Raw genomic sequence first — 23,642 nt, 5'->3', positions numbered from 1 at the left:
TGCAGAGAAGAAGGGTGGATTTGGATGGGAAACAAAATAAAAGGGAGGTAAGAGGTTCAAACTGCCCCCAATATTCGGTCACTCCACCTCCTCCTGCAAGGCTGTAACGCAGGAAGGGAGAAACTGCCAGAAAGCAATTGTGGATACAAAGGAGTGATGCTTAATGAATACACAGGTGCGGTGCATTGTCCTGTTAAACGGGCAGTAGGATGCATGCAGAATGCAGCAAAAGGAAGGCAGCTGTTGCCATGGGCACAAGAGAGCGGAGCCTACTCTTTGGGAAGGAAAGAAGCAAGCAAAGTATTCTGGATTAAAATAAAAAATCTAAAAACCGCCAGGATGGAAAATTCGTTGCGAGGAGCTCCAGCTGACGGGCCCCCTCGGGTGTGTCAGCATTCAGTCTGAATATTGTCTTCCGGAAGTCATTTTGCTGAGAATACTGCCGAGAGCTTTGTGGGAGACGGTTGCCAGGCATTCCGAGTATTGTTGGCGGTGGGGGAGGAGACAGTTGCTAAGGACCGCAGGGGAGACGGTTGCCAAGGACCATCCTTGGGAGCAATGGTTGCCGGGGTGTGTGGTCGGTTTCCTTCCAGGGCTGTTGACACCAGTTGCCAGGGGCACAGGAGGAGTCGGAAGGCAAGGCTGCCGGGCGCTAGGGGTCCCAGTCATTGTCATGGTGCTGGGCAGCAATGATGATCACTACAGTGAGGATAGTGCACAAGACCATGGCCGCGATGCCCACAGCCAGGCTGATGAAGGAGAAGTTGCGGGCCTCTCGTGAGGCAATTTCTGCTGATACGATGTCGCCGCGGGCAACCGCAGTCCGCACCTGAAGAAGTGAGAGGAGAATGGTTATTTCGTGTGCTGCTTAATGCCAAAACAGGCTTCTGAGCAGCTTACAAGACATACAACCCAATTATTTGATTGATTGATTGACAGAATTTATACACCGCCCTGTACCCAGCGGGAAGGTAAACGGCGTATCCCTGCGCTGCTTTGGTTCGCCAGAAGCGGCTTTGTCATGCTGGCCACATGACCTGGAAGCTGTACGCCGGCTCCCTCGGCCAGTAAAGCGAGATGAGCGCCGCAACCCCAGAGTCAGCCACGACTGGACCTAATAGTCAGGGATCCCTTTACCTTTATACCCAGAGGTCTCAGGGCGATTCACAGAATAAAATCAAAATATAAAACCACAAAATACATAATCAAAATAAAAACAACAATCCAATAACAACCCCCCCCCAAAAAAAACATTTTAAAAGGGCATAGGATGACCTGTTCTGGGGGTTCCCCTGGACTCTGCAATAGATTTGGGGGTGGTCAGAGTGGGGTGAGGGGGAGAGCTCCCAGGCCCTTTTAATATCCTCCCATTTTTTGTTAGCCTCTGTTAGACTGTTCATCTTTTCCCTGTCCCTGTTTTTATCCCCTGGACTGTTTTAAGGGTTGTTTATTTTTTAAATATGGTTTCAGCTTTCCAAATAGCACAGTTAATTGATTGTGGTTGTCTATGGGTTTTGTTCTCTGTGCTGGTTATGGATTTTATTATGGCATCTTTGCGGTACTTTATTTATATTTTTGACTTTCAAAAGCTGTTTTTAATTCTCTGCAAGTTGTCCGGAGGCCTGTGTTTTACGGAACAATTAATAAATAAATAGTCTGGCTGGAACTTCCTGTGATCCTTCTGAGCATGCCACTCAGCTCCGGATATCTTAACCTTGAAAGAGAATGAACTACGCCGGTGTGGAAACTGGGCCTCAAATGTGTAAAAGGAAATTAAAAAGAAGAGGGACAAGGGGAGGCCAGGACAAGTGATAAACACAGAGGGTGGAATTGAAATGCTTATCAGCAGTAAGTTATACTAAGAAACACACCCCATTGTGTTCAAATGCTTAAACCAGGAGTGGAGAGTCTTGGGCCTGTGGCCCAAATACGGCCCTCCAGGTCTTTCTATGTGGCCCTCAGGATTCTCTCCAAGCCACAGCCCTCACCAGCCCTGCTCCATGGCCTCCTTTGCCTGAAATGTGGCACTGAACTGTGAGAATTCCTTATACTTGCCTGGAGAGAGAGAGGTGTATGTGTGGAAACTCCTTGACCTATGCAAACTGCAACATTTCTCCAATGAAAATAGAGATGTCCCCTCCAACATTTCTTTGATCAAAATAGGGATGTCCTAAGGAAAAGCAGGACATTCTGGGATCAAGTGAGAAACCAGGGTGGCTTCTGTAAATCTGGGACGGTCCCTTGGAAAATAGGGATACTTGGAAGGTCTACCTATACATAACTGGGATGTTGCCTACATTACAATGGGAAGAGTCACATCTGTCACCCCACCCACTTTTGCCTGTAGCCCCACCCATCACTGACATCTACCCCCACCCCACCCCGCACCCCGTGGACGACTCTGGGGTTGCGCGCTCATCTCGCTTTAATGGCTGAGGGAGCTGGCGTACAGCTTCCGGGTCATGTGGCCAGCATGACTAAGCTGCTTCTGGCGAAACAGAGCCGCGCACGGAAACGCCGTTTCCTGCCAGAGCGGTACCTATTTATCTACTTGCACTTTGACGTGCTTTCGAACTGCTAGGTTGGCAGGAGCAGGGACCGAGCAGCGGGAGCTCACCCCGTCGCGGGGATTCGAACCACTGACCTTCTGACCGGCAAGTCCTAGGCTAGGTGGTTTAACCAACAGTTAACTCCATTAAGGACTGTAGCAAAAACCAGTTTGTAGCTTTTAGAAATCGCTCCACGAGCACTTTCCCAACATTGTCATCTTCATAGCATGTTCCCAGAACGCTTTTCTCTCTGAGTAGGAGTCAGCGGCCGCCAAGCACCAGAGTTACATGTTATTTATCCTTTACTGGTGGGCGGGAAGGCAGGCAGGCAGAGATGGACTCGGCACCTCAGCTGGAGGCAAGAAACCTCGCACTCTTCCAGCTTGGTAAAATGGCTGCCAGCCTCCTCTCAAGCACGGGATTATTTCCAGAGCACAGAACGATGCGACTGAGTACAAAATGTGTGCGCGTGTGGGAGGTGAGGGGTGCCAGCCAGACGTGAACAGGGAGTGCGCCGAGCATATGTTCCTGAGGAATTAAAACTGTGTCCTTTCCCCCCATTTTAACTGCTTGCATATTCCTCAAAATCTTCAGCACGTTTCTGCGGATGAAAAAGGGTGGCTTACCGCTCACAACATGGGACAGGATTTACCGTTGTGACAAGATTAAGACCTTCAACAGCAACGGTGTCGGTTGCCACCCTATTCAAACCCATTGACTGCATTACCCAGCAGGGTTTTGTGACAGCCGTGATCATCGCGACCACGGGTCCCCAGATGTCGTTGAACTACAACTCCCATCAATCCAGACCATTGGCTAAGCTGCCAAGGAATGATGAGGGTTGTAGATTGTAGACTGTTTGACAGTGGAACGGTCTACCTCGGAAGGTGGTGGACTCTCCTTCATTGGAGGTTGTTTAATTATGGTTACCAGACGTCCCCGTTTCCCAGGGACAGTCCCTGGATTTACAAATCTGTCCCTGGACAAAATCCATCCCTGAAATGTCCCCGGATTTCATTTAATGCCCCCAGATTTATATTTTAAGATTTATTAGTAGGGAATGAATGTTGTGTGATTGGTTCAACAGCACAAAACACATCATATGGGGCTTCTGGAGAGGCAGTAGCTATGGGCCTCATCAAACCTAAATCCGGCCCTGGTGACAGCCCTTGAGATACTTGAAGATGATAGGATATCTTCTCTCAGTCTCCTCTTTTCCAGGCTAAACATACCTAGCTCCTTCAACCATTCCTCATCAGGCTTGGTTTCCAGACCCTTTATTATCTTAGTTGCACACCTTCCAGCTTGTTAACATCCTTCTTAAACTGTGGTGCCTAGAATTGGACGCAGCATTGCAGGTGTGGTCTGACCAAGACAGAATAGAGTGGGACACTATACCTCCGTTGATGCAGCCTAGAATAGCATTAGGTTTTTGCTTTTGTTTGCTAATGCAAATCCGCCCCCAACAGAAATAGCAAATACATTTTAAATTAGACTGAAACCCCAACAAAGTAGACACTTGTGGTAAAGACCCATTCACCCCGCTGAGGAAGCCTGTTGGAACAGGAGTGTTACGTCTTCCATTGTATCGGAAGAATGCAGATAGTAAGTGTCGGTCGTATCTTTGCAGGCACAGGAATTATGTCTCTCATGGTGCCCAGAGAAAATGCTTGGAGACTGGCGGCAGCCTTAATGGGGGATAATAGAGAAAAGGAGGGCCTGGATTTGAAGCTCATAAGAATGATCCGTGTACCCCCAGCGGTATGGGGAGAAGGCCCCCCTCCAGGAATGGCAAGAAATAACCATACCAAGGTTCGGGCTGCCAGGAGCAATAATGGCCCAGCAATACACCAATTCGTCCTGGGGGTGAGCCAAGCTCTACGGATTAATTGGAAACTGCATACAGCTTGGAGGCCCCAGAGCTCAGGGAAGGTTGAAGGAATGAATCGAACCTTGAAGAACCAACTTGCCAAATTGACTCAAGAAACCGGAACACCGTGGCCAGACATGCTCCCAGTTGCATTCTTTCGGGTCCGATGTGCCCCTAACAAGAGAACTGGGCTCGCACCATACGAACTGATGTATAGACGTCCACCCCCGTTCAGGTTGCCCTTGGACACTCAACCCATCGGGGATAAAATAACACAGGCTCAGATACAGTCTCTTTCACATGTTTTCTCTTAACAGGTGGGCCCTCCAGAGGACACCGTGCAGCCTTGCAGAGCCAGTTCACCCCTATTGTTATGTACTGAAGTTCTCACCCTGGGCCAGCAGGGGGATACTGTAGATAGTTTTTACTCAGGTTCACATATGCAAATAAGGGATCGAAAGCGACGTTCAGTGATTGGATAGGTACAGAAAGTTGTTACAGTTACGTTGTACTGGAGCTCTATATAAGCAGGCTGGCTGAACCCTTCAGTTCTGTTCTGGCCTGTGAATAAACAAGAGCTGTTTGAGGAATCGCTGTGTCGTCTGATATGTTCACCCACAACTTGACACCTATAGTCCGGGTGATTATGTCTGGGTGAAGGAGTGGAACGCTACTGCGAAGGCTTTCCCACAGAACAGAGCCAACCCCACCAAAAGCCCTACTCTGAGTAACTGCATAGCAGGTTTCTGAGATCTTTGCAGGAGAAGCTCTCCTATAGACTGCAGCAATCTGGGTTTATAAGGGATAAGGCAGTCCCTCCAGTAACCTGGTCCTGAGCTGAACAGGGCCTTATACGGATAGCTCAGTTGGTAGAGCATAAGACTCATGATCCCAGGGCTGTGAGTTTGAGCCCCGAAAGATTCCTGCGTTGCAGGAAGTTGGACTAGGGCTCCTTCCAAGCCTACACTTCTATGATTCTTGTACCTCCCCTCTTCTCTTCCTCAGCTGCTCACCTGCACGGCCTTGATGATAGCAATGATCCCTGTGGGCCAGAAGCAGCAGATGGTGGTGAGGACCGCGATGGGAAGGTAATCGTGGGGCGGGCGCCTCGGTTCCAGGATGGCGATGCCGGGGGTCATCTGTGTAGGGGACAGAGATGGTGGAGGTGGAGGGTTGGCCTGAGGGTAGGCCTGCAAGCAAGAGGGGAGAAAAGCCGGTGTCACGGGAGGAAGGAATCCCCATTTTGCTTCTCTCCGGAAGTGTCAAAGGTGGCCTAAAGCATTCAGGTGGATTTCATATTGTAAACCCCTCGCAAAGCATTGTTTGTTGTTTAGTCGTTTAGTCGTGTCCGCCTCTTTGTGACCCCGAGGACCAGAGCATGCCAGGCACTCCTGTCTTCCACTGCCTCCTGCAGTTTGGTCAAACTCATGCTGGTAGCTTCGAGAACACTGTCCAACCATCTCGTCCTCTGTCGTCCCCTTCTCCTTGTGCCCTCAATCTTTCCCAACTTCAGGGTCTTTTCCAGGGAGTCTTCTCTTCTCATAAGGTGGGCAAAGTATTAGAGCCTCAGCTTCACGATCTGTCCTTCCAGTGAGCACTCAGGGCTGATTTCCTTCAGAATGGAGAGGTTTGATCTTCTTGCAGTCCATGGGACTCTTGAGAGTCTCCTCCAGCACCATAATTCAAAAGCATCAATTCTTCGGCGATCAGCCTTCTTTATGGTCCAGCTCTCACTTCCATACATCACTACTGGGAAAACCATAGCTTTAACTATGGAAAGCATAGGCCCGGCCTAACTGCTGTTTGTAATCCACCAGGCACATGAATGGTACAATATATGTGAATAAACACTTCCAGGACTGTACCACTTCGGGATGCCGGTGGAAGACAAGGTTCTAGGGATGGGTTAGGTTTCTTAGATATTCACTTATGTTTTTAGATGTGACGAAACTGCTGGGGACAGTGGAAGACAGGAGTGCCTGGCGTGCTCTGGTCCATGGGGTCACGAAGAGTCGGACACGACTAAACGACTAAACAACCACAAATGCCGCCCAGAGTGGCTGGGGAATCCCAGCCAGATGAGCAAGTTATAAATAAAATCATAATCATAATTTAAAAGGCAAACCTGTCAAAAACCACACTTTCCAGAACAACGCACAGACTGAAACACAGCCACCTTTCAAACTTTGCTCCAGATTTTTGCAGTGCAGTTCTCTATCCAGATAACGTGCACACAAATGCAGGTTAAAGTGTGCCTAAAAATGCATAAATTAATGACAATAGCATGCAAAAACTCATAATATAGGTGACTCCCCACCTGTTCTGGCACCCCACATATATAAGTGAAAATTGTGTAAGTGGGGAGCCCCCTCTAAATGCCCTCTTTGCCACTCTCTCTCCAATCCAGATCAGAAATAGTGTAGCAAAACTAGACACAACTGGAATTGAAGCAGGAGGCAGGAGCACAGCTGTCAATGTTTCCCTTTTTTAAAGGGAAATTCCCTTATTCTGAATAGGATTCCTTGCAAGAAAAGGGAAAAGTTGACAGCTGTGGGCAGGAGAATGCGAGGGAAATTGGTGGCTGTGGCTGCTGCGCTGCCCCAAATTTCAGCTATTAGGGGGGAAGGCTGAGCAGCATAAGCAAAGCCCTGCTGCGCATCCAGCCTTTTCTCTGCCCTCACTGATGTCGCCTTTGGGCTCCGGGAAGGGTCTCTTCACAGGCCACAAGAACTCTCCAGCTCTCTCTCCCCAATTCCAAGTATGAATTAAATTATTTAATGATTTCCTAGTGCAGTTGCCCGCAAGTTGATCACACCCATAAGAAGCCCTGCAGATTGCCCACTACCATAAACAACTCACCGCCCCTACTGGGTAGACCGGAAGGTATGCCGTGCACGGCTGCAGCTGGACGGGGTATCCCGGGTGCATATAGCCTCCGATCGGTAGGGTCCCGACCGGTGGATGAGTCTGCACGACGTAGCCCTGAGGGGCTCCATTGAACTGAGTTTCCTGCATGTAAGGATCCGGGGGGAGGCGCGGCAGGGTGGCGGAATGGTGGCGTGGCGGGCGCGGCAGGGTGGCTGATGTAGGGGGAGGGCGGGGCAGGGTAGCAGCCCCTCCGAGCCGGGGCAATGTGGCAGTGCCTGAGTGGACGGTCGTGGCAGGGGGGTCGCTATAGCCGGGGATGGGGGCATCTTGCGGGGGTGGAGGAGGCGGCTGCAAAGGGGCATTGTAGGGGGGAGGAGAGGTGTGGGGAGCGGAGTCGGGGAGTCCTAAGGAGGAAGGAAAAGACAACATGGGGGGGGGACCACAAAGAAAATATGTTAAAGGAGCATCAATATACACCCAGCAGCACAGCATAATTTTAATTATTGGACTTAGCTGGTAAGGGATTGCCCCAAAACAATAACAACAACCCCCAAACAGGACTACTTGTGTCTTTTCCTTTTCCACGAAACCTCCATTTCGGCAACCAAACAAAGGCACATTCACTGAATGTATCCAGCAACATTGTCTTGAATTCAAATCTCGTCCACCAATGTGCTTGCAATCCGTCTGAGCTTCATGTTGCCTCCAAATCTGATACACATTCTCCCCATTCTGGCATTCAGATGACTGGTGAAAACAGCTTTTGGAACAAAGGTACCAGACCTATGTAATGCTTTTCTCTTAGCTCAAATAAGTTCTAACGCTGGTGGAAGCCCAGCTAAACATCAAAGCACTCATCAGAGAGATGCAATGTGACTGCATCTTACCAGGCTGATGTATAAGGGGCACACCATGCTGTCATATTGAACAAAGCCCAGAAATGACGATTCACAGTCTGTATTTTGCAGGAGGGACCCAAGCTTTAGGTTTGCACAATTAAGGGCCCCTCCAGATGTCCCTTTTTTCCAATAAGCATTCCTCATGCTTTGTGCTCAGGATATTATTGGGGCATTATAAACAGCCACACTTTCAATATCATTTGCACCTGCAAAAGCCTTGGAGTGCTTTGCTTGCAGTAAGTCAATGATACAGTACCATTGGGGAAGTACGGCAGAACTGCAGGATGGCATACCTGCCAAGTGTCCTGGGGAAAAACAGGATATCCTGGTTTTTTCTTGTGAGATTGTGGCGGCCATTTTGGGTGCTGTGCTATCGCGCTGCGCTGTCACCCCCAAAAAAACACTTGGGGGGCAAGAGTGAGTCATGGGTCATATGACTCATGTGGGAGTGCGTCCCGGAAGATTAACATCCCAGTTTTGGGTGGACTGTCCAGCATAAATCCACCACTAACATATTATTATTGCATTGATTGCAAGCACTAGTCAGGAGGGGCCTTTTTGCAGTCTAGAAAGTGACAGAGAAAGACATTGCATAATGTGGGATGAATGAATGACTATAACTAACAGTAAGATGTAGGAACGCCCTGCAGGTCTATCAGGATGAATGCTCCTTGCCATATAACCACCGTGTAAACAAATAAGAATGAATGCTTTCGAAAGACTGGATCTAGACCAGACTTCCTCAAACTCGGCCCTCCAGATGTTTTGAGACTACAATTCCCATCATCCCTAACCACTGGTCCTGCTAGCTAGGGATCATGGGAGTTGTAGGCCAAAAACATCTTGAGGGCCAAGTTTGAGGAAATCTAATCTAGACTAACAATCATGTAAACTTTGAACAGGCAAATTAGGATGGATGCTGAATAAGCAGGTTGCCTTTGTTCCAGCATTAGCTAACTAATTTCGTTTCTCTGCCTTTCCCTAAGCTACGATCTTCCGTTCTGTGTGTCTTTTCAGTTTGCAAGCCTGAGGGCAGGGCCTCTGTCTCACACTTTAATCAATGCAAGTTGTTTTTTTGGAGATCACAGTTGACTGAAAAGCGAAGTGGATCGATGGAAAATGACTGTCGCATGGAACCAGGGAAAAAGAGGCAGGCAGTGGAGAGTGTATGTCAGGGACCCTGGGGAGACTGAATTACAAATGTCTTTGGCCTGAGGCAGGGAACTAGCCTAATGTGCTGCCTCGACAGGCCTGGCTTGGGTGTTTGCCGCTTCCTCCTGAAATGGCAGCCAGTTGCCGCCATTTTGTTCAGCCTTCCATGCACTCTATCCACATGTGCCCAAAGGGCTGTTCTTAGGTTTTCCCAGCTGAGCCACACAACCACCAAGACATGCCAACAAGGAGTAGCAAGCAGGCATAGCAGCTGCGTCCTGGTCACTGGTTCAGGGGTCTGCTGCTCAATGGTCCACTAAGACTGCAGTGCCTGAGGCTCACATGAACATGGAGTTGCCTTGTATGACAGGAATGGAAGAACTGTAGCCCTCCTGAGGTAGTTGGACTCTAACTCCCGTCCTCCCTGATCATTCGCCTTGCTTCCTGGGGCCGATGGGAGCTGCACTACAACAATACTGGAACATACCCAGCAAGTGTCCTGGAAAAACTGGGAACATCCCATTTTTTATTGTGAGAGAACGGTGGCCATTTTGGTTGCTGTGATTTCACACAACAATTTGCCCCAGAAAAAGGCTCCCCCTGGGCTATAATCTTGTGTGGCACCCAAAAACGTGTGTTTTGGGCACCATGCCCCCCGCAAAAGCGTTTTTTTCCAGGGAAAATTGTGGTGCAAAATCATGCGAGATCATGGAATCCAAAATCGCTGCCGTTCTAGTGTGATTATAAAAAATGGAAGATGGTGTCCGGGAAGACTGCATCCCATACTTTGCCGTCGCTGTGTTGGAGGGTATGCTGAGACACCCCCACCTTATAGGAACATAGGAAGCTGCCTTATATTGATTCAGACCCAGCTCAGTACTGTCTACACACCAGGGGTTCCCAAACTGGTCTGTGGACCCCCATTGCTCCTCAAGATGTTCCGTGGTATATCTGCATCAAACATAAAAAATATTTTTAATTGTTTTTATTAATGTTTTTATTTCTCCTTTTATTTCTTACATCCATGGACTGCAAATGGTAATGTAAGAAATAAAAGAAGTAATAAAAAGACAATTAGGAACTATGCCGCCTCTAGCACAGCGCATTGCAATTGCTACAACAGGCAGAACAAATAGTTAAGTGGTCCGGCAAGACCCTCAGCTATTTTCAAGTGATCTGTAGACAGGGAAAGTGTTTGGCAACCACTAGCGGCAGCTCTCCATGGCTTCATAAGGGCCTGGGAAGAGCTAGCAGCCCATTTAGTCCAACACCCTGTTCTCACAGTGGCCAACCAGATGCCTGTGACCAGTCGCCATGGAGATAGCCTTATCCTCTATGAATTTGTCCAGACAGCGAGCCTTTTCTAATCCTGCTTGGAGGTGCTAGGGATTGAAGCTGAGGCCTGGCCTTCTGCATGCAAACAGATGCTCTGACACTGAGCTGTGGCCCTTCTGCGCATGACTTTGGTGCGCTCGGGCCTCAGAATAACTCTCTTCCAACAGGCAATATGAAACCTCTGGATCAGCCAGGCCTGGTATAAAAGTTAGGAGCCTGACTGTTGAACTTTAAGGTTTCAACATCCACAGGGCTGGTAGCTCAACCCTTCTTGGCTGCAGCTATGGAGCCCATTGTCCTGGAGAGCCCACTCTTCGACATTTGCAGCCTGGCCCTGGCCTCAAAAACATGAGGGATTTGTCAACAGCTGCCTGGTATCAGCGCTCTGCCTCGCCCGCCCGCCCCGGCAGTGATCCTGAAGGAGACAACTGTCCTAGCTGCACAAAGAGCCATTGTTTGCCTAACATTCCCCACGGCTGTTTATTCAAGGGGTGGCAGCTTCTCCAACCCTTCCTCCTCAGTCCCCAGGCCACTTTCCTCCATTAGCTAAAGTGGTGTTTCAGGTTAAGAAGAGTTTCAGGTTAAGTACGGACCTCCAGAACGAATTAAGTACTTAACCCAAGGTACCACTGTATGCAAAATCCTACCATTTATTAATTTATAGGTTTTAGCCTCACCCGCTGAAAAACCCCCTATAACAATACATTCCCAATTAAATTGCAAATGAGCAACGTGAGCATTCATTGTGACTTTTCATTAATGCTGTCGCACAGCATGGTGTGGTTGCCATTAGAGCGGGGGAAGGGTGTGTGTCGCAGGGTCTAACCCTTCAGGTGCTGCTAGACTCCAGCTCCCATCAGGCCTCAGCCAGCATGGCCAAGGGGCAGGGATGATGGGAGTTGTAGTCCAGTGACATCTATAGGGCCCACAGGTTCTCAATCTCTATGTTAGGGGGTCAGATTAAAACTGGGGAGACCTATGTTCAAATTCCTAAGCTAACAAGGTGACTTGGGGCCAGTTACTATCTCTCAGCCTAAGATAACCTCCCAAGGCTGTCACAGGGATAAAACTGCAGAAAGTTATTGATATATAAATCTAAGAATGATATGGGCTCCAGAGGAACCCATCCCCTGAGTCTGCCTGTGACTAAGGCATAGCTGTCAACCGTCCCTTATTTGGTGGGAAACTCTCTTATCCCAGCGCCGGGTCCCGCTGCTGTCCCGGATTGATGATGTCCCTTAAATTTCCCGGGTTTCATGCTCGCCCGGCTTGGGAGGGAAGCACTGGCTCGGGGTCCTCCGCTGCGAGAGAGAGCGTGCGCACGAGCTGCCGCGTCTCCGTCTCTCCCTCTTCCCCCTCAGGGGCACGTTGTGAGGAGACAGGTGGCGGCGGGCGGGCAGGCGGCCCCTCTCTTGCGAGACTTCCGCCACACTGCCAGGGAAGCCAGAGGCGGCTGAGGAGGCGGTCTGAGGGAGGAGGAAGAGGAGGCGATGGGGAGGGACGCAGAAGGACGGCACTTCAGTGGCTGAAGCGGCGCCGCAACCGCCTCATGCCGGGCTCGCGGGTGGCGTGGGCAAGAGTCTCTCTCCCTCCCTCTCGGGCAGGGAAGGGCCAATGGAACTCATAAGCTAAGCAAAATCCTTTATTTTGGCTGCTAATCCCTTATTTTCGAGGCTGCTGGTCCCTTATTTTCAAATCTGTAAATTGACAGCTATGGACTAAGGGTGTGCTTTCTGACTGAAAGGAGGCAAGGCCCAGCACAGTGATGCATGCAGAGATGCAGCAAGCAGCCTCCCCTGAGAGTCAGCGTGCCTTTATCAGGAAGAGTTGGACGGTGAGTTCACATCCCATGCAGAGATGCTGCAGGAATGCCCGGCTGCAGCACAGGCTGATTGAAAAGAAGCAAAACTGGAGCAACAAATCACACAAAAACTCAGCAGGGTCTGTGGGTGGGTACTTTGGTCCTGCAAGAACCTACAATTACATCCCTCCAACATGTTCGCTGTTCCTCTGGCAGAACACTAATGTTCTCCAGCCCACAGTTCCTGGCCTGAATTCTCCCCGTGCTCTCGGGCGAGGTGGCTCCTCGCGGTCATATCAAGCCCCGTAAATTACCTGAGCCCCTAAATGCACGGCAATCTCCCCCTTACCTCTTTCCCTTTGATCGAAAAGGAACCCTGCTTCAGGCCCGTGCTAAGAGTCCTGCCAGGGAGCCGTATAGAACCCTGTGCAAGAAGGAAGGAAGTTACCAACATCTGCACGGGGCCTAAATCCACGCTCTGGCACCTGCTTCGCCCGAAAGGAGCAGGGAGATGGGCCAACGAGGTGCAAATAGGACAGTGGCATTGAGGCAGGGCCGTCCCTTCTGTTAGGCAGGTGGCAGATATTGGGGGTGATGGGGTGCAGGGGCAGCCCCCGTGGCCGTTGCTCCTGAGCACTGCAGCCAGACTGACCTGTGGCACCATCTCCTTGCCACATCAGATTGACATGTATTGATTACATTTATATCTTCCAACTCAATTAAGAAACCAGAGGCCTTTCTCTTGGGCATAGTCGGCCAATTGGTGTTAAAGAATGATAGAACGTTTTTTATGTATGCGACAACAGCAGCAAGAATGCTCATCGCAAAGTATTGGAAGACACAAGATTTGCCCACCTTGGAAGAATGGCAGATGCAAGTGATAGACTATATGGAGTTGGCAGAAATGACTGGCAGAATCCGAGACCTGGGAGAAGAATTAGTGGAAGAGGACTGGAAGAAGTTCAAAGACTATCTGCAGAAACACTGCAAAGTTTATGAATGTTAAAACAATATTGGATTGGGAAATAATATGGCATTAGTGATATAGTTTAAAAAAGTATGTAAAAATGTAGCAGAAAAGGATGAAAGACTAAAGTTATATTATGTCGAAAGTAAATAACATTTTAAAGGTGTTTAAGTATAAGGAGGAAAGATTGGAGACATAATAGAATGAACTTAATAATTAGAAATGAGATCTGAAAGAGGGTAAGGATTTGCTGTATCTGATTGGGGAAAGAGAAACACAAAAAAGGGAGGCGTGAGGAAGTCAAGAAAGGAAGCTAATTAAGTATGATTTTAAAAGCTGGAGCTTTTATGTTCTGTATTTGGTTGGGTGGATTCTTTCTTTTCTGTATTCTATTGTTCTGATTTGTTTTATATGTATCTTTGATTATGTTTTATTTCTTTTTACCTTTGTGTTTGTTACGTGTTTCTCCTTTTGTAAAAACCTAATAAATATATTTTAAAAATATATATATATCTTCCAACTCAAGGGGGAAAACATGGTTCTCTTCCTCCGCATTTTATCCTTGAGGCTGAAAGATTCTGACTAGCTCTTATGGTTAACCCAGTGAGTTTCATGGCTGAGTAGAGCAGAGGTTTGAACCCTGGTCCCAGGCCTGACACTCTAAAAACTACACCACCACTGGCTCTCATTAATCCTTTGTTGTTTTCTCATCATCATCATTATTATTAGTTATTAAACTTATTTGTGGCTCTTTCCAACGTGCTGCCTGCATTAACTTTGCTTGCCACATATATATATATATGAGTGTGTGTCTGTCAGTATGATATGATCACTCTGTATTGTTAGATTTTAGGATGGAGTGCTGAGCTGCCTACGTTCCCTTCAGTTTGTATATTCCATTTTTTGCCCACCAGCTCACTACTTTGTGTCAAGCTCAGCTTATTTCCTGACTAACAGCGCCATTTACTCAGCTGCACCTAAAGTATTCCACGGCACAGTTTCCCTTAATGAGGAGGTTAATCTGATTCAGCTTACTATAGCAAACAGGGGACCTTAATCGTGCCTTCAATGCGCATTTATGCTTCCGTTGATCACAACGGCAACTTGCTCTTCAGCACAATAATGTCGCTTCCGGTGCCTTTGAGGACTGAACTGGCTCATTGCCTGCTATTTTATGGGGGTTCTGGCACACCTTTGTCGACATGTTAAATTCTAATGTGCTTTTAAAAGGGTATTATCTGGCACTGACAACCTTGGCCCAATAACTTTTTAAAAAGCAACAACAACGCACCCCTCATTGGCTTAGAAAGGAAAATTGCAATAAGAAGAAACTAAAAGGAATTTTAGGCACCCTCCTTTAAAAAAAAGGGGGGGGAGAGAAAATATGAAGTTGTCACCATTCTTGTTCTCTTTGACAGAAACATAAAATCATGACTGACAGTCTTCCTGTTTCAGTCCATATGTGTGATACTTGCTGCAGCCTGCGGCCTTGAAATCTTATTTGCAGCACATGTTCTAAGAGCATTTTATTCAGAAACTAGCACCACTGAAAATCAGTGATAACTTTAGAAGGAAGGGCTTGTGTTGAACTCTTCCGGAAGCTCCGCAAACCCCATCTTGGTAGTCGATATATCCCCATGATTACGGTAACTGGTAGTTGTTGTAGCAACGAGATCATGATTGCACAGTGGTACCTCGGGTTTCATACGCTTCAGGTTACACACTCCACTAAGCCAGAAATAGTGCTTCAGGTTAAGAACTCTTCTGTTCTGCTTCAAGAACAGAAATCGGGCTTCAGAGGCGCGGCAGCAGCAGCAGCAGGAGGCCCCATTAGCTAAAGTGGTGCTTCAGGTTAAGAACAGTTTCAGGTTAAGTACGGACCTCCGGAATGAATTAAGTACTTAACCCGAGGTACCACTGTATTCACTTGCTTTTATATCCGCTAATCGGCTTGCTTTATCCTTATCTGGGGGCTTGAGGTGCTGGGCTCTGTGCCCAGAAAGGGGCACTATCTGTAAGATTTGGGTATGTGCCACCTATGCCCTCATCTGGTCAGGTGAAGCGATGAGAAGTACCTGTCCAATGTGACATATGCTGCTTGTGTATAAAGAATGTACGGTATGAATGTTTGCTTGGGAACGGACAAGCCACCCCCTCGCTGCGGTGTCTGCCCCACATCTATAAAGGCTGAGGGATTTGGCAGGCTGCTTTGCTATTACAGAACGTCTAGGCCTTTCTTTAATAAAGCACTAGAACTGATCATTCTGATACATTCCCCCCCCCCATACAATTTTTTCCTGTTTTTTCCATATTACCTCACAATATAAATGAACCAAAGCCATCACCACATCCTCCACATCCCCCCATCTATCCATCAATCAAACCTAATATTCTTTTGTCCCTCCCCCCACTCGATTTCCTCTACATTCTGAGATTACATTTATATTTGCATTTACAATCTTCTCAAATCTACTATATATTCTTATCATCTTTCCTTACTGATTTACCTTCCCTCAGATACTTTACATTTCAATCTAGGCATATCTTTTTTTGAGCAATATTTTGCCATATATATTCATCAAAACATCCCCAGTCCTTTTAACATTTTTGATTCAATTGGTTTCTTATACAGTGGTATAGTGGCTTTGTGAAATGCAGACTACAGTGGTACCTCGGGTTCAGTACTTAATTTGTTCCGAAGGTCCGTTCTTAACCTGAAACTGTTCTTAACCTGAAGCACCACTTTAGCTAATGGGGCCTCCCGCTGCTGCTGTGCCGGAGCCCGATTTCTGTTCTCATCCTGAAGCAAAGTTCTTAACCTGAAGCACTATTTCTGGGTTAGCGGAGTCTGTAACCTGAAGTGTACTTAACCTGAAGCGTATGTAATAACCTGAGGTACCACTGTAATAGCTGTTAGTTTTGCCAGACTTAAGTATTCATTTAATTTACAAATCCATTCCTCACTTAAGGGTAGAGTTTGTGACTTCCGCTTAGCAGCAATCACTACTCTAGCTGCTGTACTTGCATATAAGAATATTCCCCCCCCCACCGCCCCCGTGGTATCTCTTCCCCTATCAATCCAAGGAGATATATCTCTGGGGTTTTTTATTATTGATATTTTCAACATCTTCTTTAATTCTTCATGACCCGCTTGAGATCCTTCTTTGGTATCCCTGCACCCAGGCCCTCCTTTGGGCCTGAGGTTCAGAACAGGAGTGTGGATCAGTGGAAAAGCATCTGATATGAATGCAGAAGGCCCCAAATTCATCTCCAGGTGGGGCTGAGAGTGCCCCCCTTCTGAAACCCTAGAGAGCTGCTGCCAAACAGTGCACGCAGTACTGAGATAGATGGGCCAATGGCGCAAGCGAGAAGATGATGACAATTGCGCAAGCGGAAATCTACTGAACACTTTGGCTAAAAACTCACTTCTGTTTCTAGACCCACCCAGCATTGACATGTGGCCCTCAGAGAGTTGGCCAGAAGGGAATTCGGCCCTCAGGCTGAGAAAAATCCCCTCCCACCCCTGCCCTAGAAACCTAGGAACTACCAACAGAATGACAAACGAGATCTCCAGCAATTTGCTGCCCTATTTAACAGCATCCCAAAATCAGCCACCTGAGGCAGCTGCCTCACGTCGCTGAATCACAGGCTGGCCCTGCGGCCGCATTCACATCCCTAACCGGTCATTACGCTCTGGGTATTTTTGCCCAGCTGCCCTTTCCCTTCAAATAGCAGTTCTGCATTAAATTACGTTGGCGATGTGTTTGTCCCCCCCATGGCATCTTTTAGAGAGGCGGTCCCATGAGTGTGCAAAAAAGGAGGGCAGGTACACAACACATACCCACACGCACCGACACACAATTGCACACTGACAGTTTTGCAGTGCGGTAAATATATATGATCCACTTTGGGGGTCATACAACTGCCCTCTCTACACACAGAGCACACAAAATAGATCTTTATTCATGCTCTCTCTCACACATGCACACACACACACACACACACACCCTCTCCAAAGTAGGCCATCCCTCCAGAGGGTGAACAAATTCCCGTTATGGGTTTTTTAGGTCACTTTGTTTGTGCCTGCCTGCTTTCTATTTATAGAGGGAGAAGGGAGAAGTGTCCTGGGGGGGAGAAGAGAAATGGGGTGTGGGGGGGAAGGTTGTAGGGGGGTTAGATGAATGAGTGAGTGGCACATGGAGAGGTTTCTTGGGATTCAGATGCCCGGTCTCGGCCCCCACACAACCTGGGCAGGTCATTTTCTCCCATGGCGTCAGTTACTGGCCTTTAAAACCGAGAGCATCTCTCTCCTAGGCAGGTTGGTTGTGGTGGCGAGGATAAACCGGCTTGTAAGATTCCCCAAAATTCGTAAAGGTTAAATGGGGCATAACAGCTCAATGGCTGCTAACGTTTCAGGGCCAGCAAAGGACGAGGTCTTTTTTATTAACCTCGCATTCCCTTCAGGACCGAAACCATTAGCAAACAAAGCCACCCGTTCTCCCCCACCCTGTTTCCGAATATCTCATCCGTCAATCCGTAATGAGCAATAATAGTACAAGGGGCATGATCCAGGAAATGTTAAGCTCTTCTAAGCCGTATTGATTCCAATTAGAGCGGTGGGCACGTGCCGAAGCATCTTGCCGTACAATCGATGGGCTGAAGTGCTTAACTTTGGTGGAATTAAGCCCTTTGTATTGGCCTAGGCCTTTTCTTAAATGTTCAGCGGTGCTTACAACAGCGGTGCGAGGTAGGCAAATATGTCTCTGGAAGCGAGGCGGAGAGATCGTTTTGCTAAAAGCCCCCCTGGCGTACAATCTTAGGATTCAGAAGTAAGTCCCTTTGAGCTCAGTGGGAGAGTTTAACAATAAATGCGTATAAGATGGCAGCCTTGATGAGTCGGTGGCCAAGAGGTGACGTCTGAATTGGGGACTCCCAAGCATGCAATTCTTTGTCTCAGCTGCTATAATGCACTGGTCTCAGAAAAATGGGTGTGCACAGATCCTCCAATGTCCGTATTTTCCAGGGACAGTCCCAGATTTACAGAAGCCACCCTGGTTTCTTTTTTGATCCCGGAATGTCCCGCTTTTCCTTAGGATGTCCCTGTTTTCATTGGAGAAACGTTGGAGAGTATGCAACTCTCAAGCCAAGGAGATAAGAAACTATACAACCTTTAGTAGACTTCTGAAGGCAGCCCTGTATAGTTTTATTATGCTTTTATATACGTTGGAAGCCACCTAGAGTGGCCGGGACAACCCAGTCAGATGGGCAGGGTAATAATAATAATAATAATAATAATAATAATAATAATAATAATAATGATGATGATGATGGAATATCTGGCTGGGTTTCCCCAGCCACTCTGGGTGGCTTCCAACAAAATATTAAAATACAGTAATGCATCAAACATTAAAACATTAAAAGCTTCCCTAAACAGGGCTGCCTTCAGATGTCTTCTAAAAGTCTGGTACAGTAGTTATTTTTTCCCTTGACATATGGTGCGAGGGCGTTCCACAGGGCGGGTGCCGCTACCGAGAAGGCCCTCTGCCTGGTTCCCTGTAGCTTGGCTTCTCACACCGAGGGAACCACCAGAAGGCCCTCGGCAGTGGACCTGAGTGTCCGGGTAGAACGATGCGGGTGGAGACCCTCCTTCAGATATACTGGACAGAGGCCGTTTAGGGCTTTAAAGGTCAGCACCAACACTTTGAATTGTGCTCAGAAACATACTGGGAGCCAGTGTTTCAAGACCGGTGTTATGTGGTCCTGGCAGCCGCTCCCAGTCACCAGTCTAGCTGCCACATTCTGGATTAGTTGTAGTTTCCGGGTCACCTTTCAAAGGTAGCCCCACATAGAACGCATACATATACGTATGCAAACAGGAAATAGCAGAGTGTGTATGTGTGTGGGAGAAAGGAAGGCTATACAAGGCCATGAGGTAAATTTGCAACCCGAGGGCCACATTCCCTTCTGGCCAGGCTTCTGAGGGCCACATGCCAGCGGTGGGCAGGGCCAGAGGCAAAAATGGGTGGAGCAATAAGTTTACCTTCCTACAGGAGTGTAGTTTCTACACACCGCACACTTAGACACACATGGTCTTCTCTATCCCTCCACCCAGCCAAGCAAGACCCATCGTCAGAGTTCAAGGACCTATTCCAGCCAGGCAAAAACCCTCAAGGAAGGTGCAAGGCAGGGCTGGCGGGGTGTGGGATTGTCCTCAGGAAATCTCCAAGCAGCTGATGGAGAGCCCTGGAGCTGTATCGGCTGCAAAGCCTAAAGTTCCCTACACCCAGGTTGGCAGTATAGTGCCTGCTTGCAAATTTCCTACACACTGTTGTGTAAGTGTGGGACGTAGGGTCACGTAGGTGTCCATAAAACCACCCACGTGACCCTGGCATGTCATTCTGGAATGATGCGCATGTTCAAATGGGCTGACATCCTTGGTAAGTATGTTAAATTGCCTTGTTAGTTCCGGTAAGGGAATTTTAGTTCTGGTGGGGCATAAAACAGAAGGGATTTCTTAAGGAGCCCTTTTAGAGTGGCAGCAGTGAGTGTGTCTCTGTGGAAGTTTCAGCTTCTGGCTGCTGCATGTGTGCACCTGCAAGTTAAGGAACAGTTGTGGAAAATACTTGTGCGTGTCCATGCCCATGTGTTTGTGTATGGTGTCGTGGGCTGCATAAGTGCGACATGCATGAAATACATTTGTAGACTAGGATGCGGTGTGTTGGATTTCTGTCAATCTGCATTGATTATGGGCTTTGTGTTAGTACTGACAGGTGTCAGGAGCCGCTCTCCCTTCTAGGGAACTTTCTGGGGCCCACATTCCTATAGCGGACAAGGCCAGAGACAGAAACGGGTGGAGGAAGGAATGTGAATTTTACCTTTGTACAGTGGGCTAATTTCCATCTAGGCCAGAGCTTTCCATGTTGGGGGACACACTTTTTAGATACGCATTATTTCGCGACATTCAGTTCTACTAGCAAACCAAAGGTTAAACTAAACCCCTTTCCAGCCCCGGGAGGAGCGCAGGGAGCGTTCGCATGACACAACTGCAGCCAATACACTAACACACAGTTTGGAAAGCTCTGACTTAGGCAAACAAAAGCCATTGTCAGATATCAAGAGCACCTTCAAGACAAAGCACTCCTGGATACTGTGAAGTAGGGCAAGTGAGGGATGCGGCCTAAGGAGAGGTGTGTGGCCTCTGGAGAGTTCTGAGGGCCAAGTAGAGAGGCATGGAGGGCCGCATTCATCCCCAGGCTCCATACATAACCCAAGTATCAGATCATTCATGACAGGATAAAAGAACATGCAAAAGCTGTGTCAGAGAATTTGTGTTTTGGAGGTTGTGGTCCGACTTCCTTTGCAAATGATGGGGAAATGCAAAGGCCAGAGGGAGCTATGCTTACATGATAGCGGTGCACAGGGAGTGTGTGTGTGTGTGTGTGTGTGTGTGTGTGTGTGTAATATTGACAAGTAAGGTGCTGGAGGAGACTCTTGAGAGTCCCATGGACTGCAAGAAGATCAAACCTATCCATTCTGAAAGAAATCAGCCCTGAGTGCTCACTGGAAGGACACATCCTGAAGCCGAGGCTCCAATACTTTGGCCACCTCATGAGAAGAGAAGACTCCCTGGAAAAGACCCTGATGTTGGGAAAGATGGAGAGCACAAGGAGAAGGGGACGACAGAGGACGAGATGGTTGGACAGTGTTCTCAGAGCTACTAGCATGAGTTTGACCAAACTGCGGGAGGCAGTGGAAGACAGGAGTGCCTGGCATGCTCTGGTCCATGGGATCACGAAGAGTCGGACACGACTAAACGACTAAACAACAACAACAAAAAAGGAAGAATCTTGAGAGAATTGAGTTCTGATAGCTCAGCTGGTAGAGCATAAGACCCTTAAACTCAGGGTTGTGAGTTCAAGTCCCACATTGGGCAAAACGATTCCTGCATTGCCGGGGGTTGGACTCGATGACCCTCGTGGTCCCTTCCAAATCTACAATTCTATGATTCTGTCTGATTGACCAAAGGTTCATACCACATCCCTTCCTTTTCTTAGATGCTAGCAGAGTCACAATGAAGGAAAGCGCTTTAGATAGTCTTATGAATTCTGGATGCACTTGAGCCTCTCCTTAATTCCCACGCCATTCCTTCTATATCAAAGGAAAGCGCTTCTTTAGATGTTGCCCATTTGCCATGTTGGATTGGGTTGGTGGCAGCCCGAGTCCAGTATCTGGAGGGCACCTCCTTGGCCACCCTTGTTCTGCCTCTGGATGAACAAGCTACACAAACACTGGGACCCACAGAGACCTCTACACCCTCTGCCCCAAAGATAGAATCCTAAGCAAACAGACCTACCCCGAAACCATTACTAACACAGAGACGCTGTGCGGCTCACACCTCAAACCCCGTTGTGTACCCCCACACTCAAAAAAACTACATACGATACATAAATACAGCCTTCTCTCCACAGCAAAAATTCAGAGGCACATTCCTCAAGGCAATATTTGGCGAGGCAGTATAAACAGAAGTGGCTCCGCTTGTCAGGTCATGTCATATCAGTGGCATAATCCCTCTGCTCTCTGTACCTGCCGGATCCCAACTCCCATTTCACACCCTGCACGATACACACACACACACACACACCGAACACCAAGACACATAACAGATGACATCACAAAGTGATGCGCACACAGTTCCCCCCCCCGGCACAGCGCTCCTGCTAAACAGTCTCACACCTCGCACATGGAATCTGGCATCCCTCACCCACTGCACATGCAACCTGTGCCAGTGACCTCTGTGGAAACATCTGATCAATGCACAAGCCCACCCAACTCTCCAGCACATCAGATATCCTCCTTTCTGTGCATGTTTGAGGGAGGGGAAAAAACACCAAATAATTGCAAGCACATTACACACACACAGTTGAGGCGAACTCTCATTTTCTCAGAAATTAACGGGCCTTTGTTAGCTGTATTTATTCATTTCAATGGGGTTGCTCTGAGCAGGACTAGCCCTGATGCAATCTACAGGCCCCAGCTGACTGCACAACCTGGCCTTTGGAAAGGTCCTTCAGCTTCTGCACCCCTCCTTTGCACACCTGTCAACACAACCACACAGGCATTTTCCACAACAGCTCCGCGGCACAAATCCCAGCAACCGAGTGATAGGCAGGCATGGTTGTGAGAGGAAGAAGCCTTCTGCAGGCAGGCACCCGCGCAAGAACTGCGCTCCGCTCCTCACGTCGGACCCATGCTCCCTCGCCCTCTCAAATTTCTCCTCTGCAAGCTGCATCCGTGGACAGAACATCGCACCCGAATATTTCCATTCTGCACAACGCGCAGCATTCGCAGGACCCCCACAGCACCACACACGGAGGGATAATTCCCACACACAGCTTGATGGGCACATGTGCAAAAGGAAAAAAAACCCAATATCTATCTATCTGATCTGCATCAGAGGGAATGGCACACGCTATATATATGTAAAAACCATCTTCATGTGCCATTCCCTCTGATGCAGATCTGATCTTTCCCCCCCTCCCTAACCCCCCCAAACGCCCACCTTGCGCCCAGCTACCCAGGCGGGCCCGATCCCCGCCTGATCGTTCCCCACCAGCAGCATTCTTTATTATAACAGACCCTTCCTTCACCTGTTTTCTCCGAAGACATCTCTGCCGCTGCTCTCGACGTGGCTGCCCCTCTGTGTCTGTTGTGGAGGCGGGTTGGGGGGGGTTAGAGACCCACCGGAGGAGGGAGAGAAAGCTCTCTGCGTCACCCCCCACCAAGAAAAGCCTCCCTCGCCGTCTCCTCCTGTCTCTGCCTTGCTTTGCCTCCCTCCCTCCCTCCCTCTCTCTCTCTCTCTCCCTCCTTCCCCGGACGAGCCACGCGGCTCTTGCTGTCCCTGCGAAGATGATGGGGGGCGATGGAGCGAGAAAGAGGCGCGCGCGGGTGGGGTGTGTTGGGGGGGGAGTTAAAGGGCCAGGCGGCTTCACGGGCAACCCACGGAGCCCACCTCTCGGGTGTTTTTCTCCTGCGGTGCGGGATAGCTCGCTTTCAGACCCAGGAGGACTTTAAAGGGTCTCTGACATACATTTATATATACAGGAAGCTGCGTTGTAGTTATTGGTCCCACCCAGCTCCATATTGTCGGCTCGGACTGGCAGCAGCGGGAGATGCCAGGGATCGAACTTGGGATTTTCGGCAT

General features: G+C 48.5%; 1 protein-coding gene and 1 long non-coding RNA gene across 3 annotated transcripts; both read right to left on the bottom strand.

Annotated features, from left to right (window-relative positions):
• Nucleotides 1-122: 122 nt before the first annotated feature.
• On the bottom strand, nucleotides 123-23,389 carry PRRT1 (proline rich transmembrane protein 1). Of its 2 annotated transcripts, none has more exons than XM_081903272.1 (4): nucleotides 23,089-23,389; nucleotides 7,279-7,691; nucleotides 5,433-5,558; nucleotides 123-829 (listed from the first exon to the last, which is right to left on the bottom strand). In XM_081903272.1, the coding sequence occupies exons 1-4, from the start codon at nucleotides 23,105-23,107 to the stop codon at nucleotides 653-655; spliced, it is 735 nt and encodes a 244-aa protein (XP_081759398.1). In that variant the 5' UTR covers nucleotides 23,108-23,389; the 3' UTR covers nucleotides 123-652. The 2 variants fall into 2 exon arrangements, with proteins under 2 accessions (XP_081759398.1, XP_081759397.1); XM_081903271.1 differs by having other exon boundaries at nucleotides 5,433-5,609; nucleotides 23,089-23,386.
• Nucleotides 14,355-16,071, bottom strand: LOC309365513. The gene is made up of 2 exons (XR_014166220.1): nucleotides 15,348-16,071; nucleotides 14,355-15,004 (listed from the first exon to the last, which is right to left on the bottom strand). It is a non-coding gene; the product is annotated as an uncharacterized lncRNA (long non-coding RNA).
• Nucleotides 23,390-23,642: the final 253 nt, after the last annotated feature.

The sequence above is a fragment of the Podarcis melisellensis genome (assembly GCF_964234715.1).
Source record: "Podarcis melisellensis genome assembly, chromosome: 2".
Lineage (NCBI taxonomy): Eukaryota > Metazoa > Chordata > Lepidosauria > Squamata > Lacertidae > Podarcis > Podarcis melisellensis.
The sequence above is the reverse complement of the archived record's forward strand: the minus strand, read 5'-3'. Positions and strand labels throughout refer to the sequence as shown.

Excerpts from the sequence above, each read along its gene's own strand:
- PRRT1 (XM_081903271.1), bottom strand. Across the intron at positions 5,610-7,278 it reads CGGTCTACCCAGTAGGGGCG|GCCTACCCTCAGGCCAACCC; the intron begins GTGAGTTGTTTA and ends TCTTGCTTGCAG. Across the intron at positions 830-5,432 it reads CTATCATCAAGGCCGTGCAG|GTGCGGACTGCGGTTGCCCG; the intron begins GTGAGCAGCTGA and ends TCACTTCTTCAG.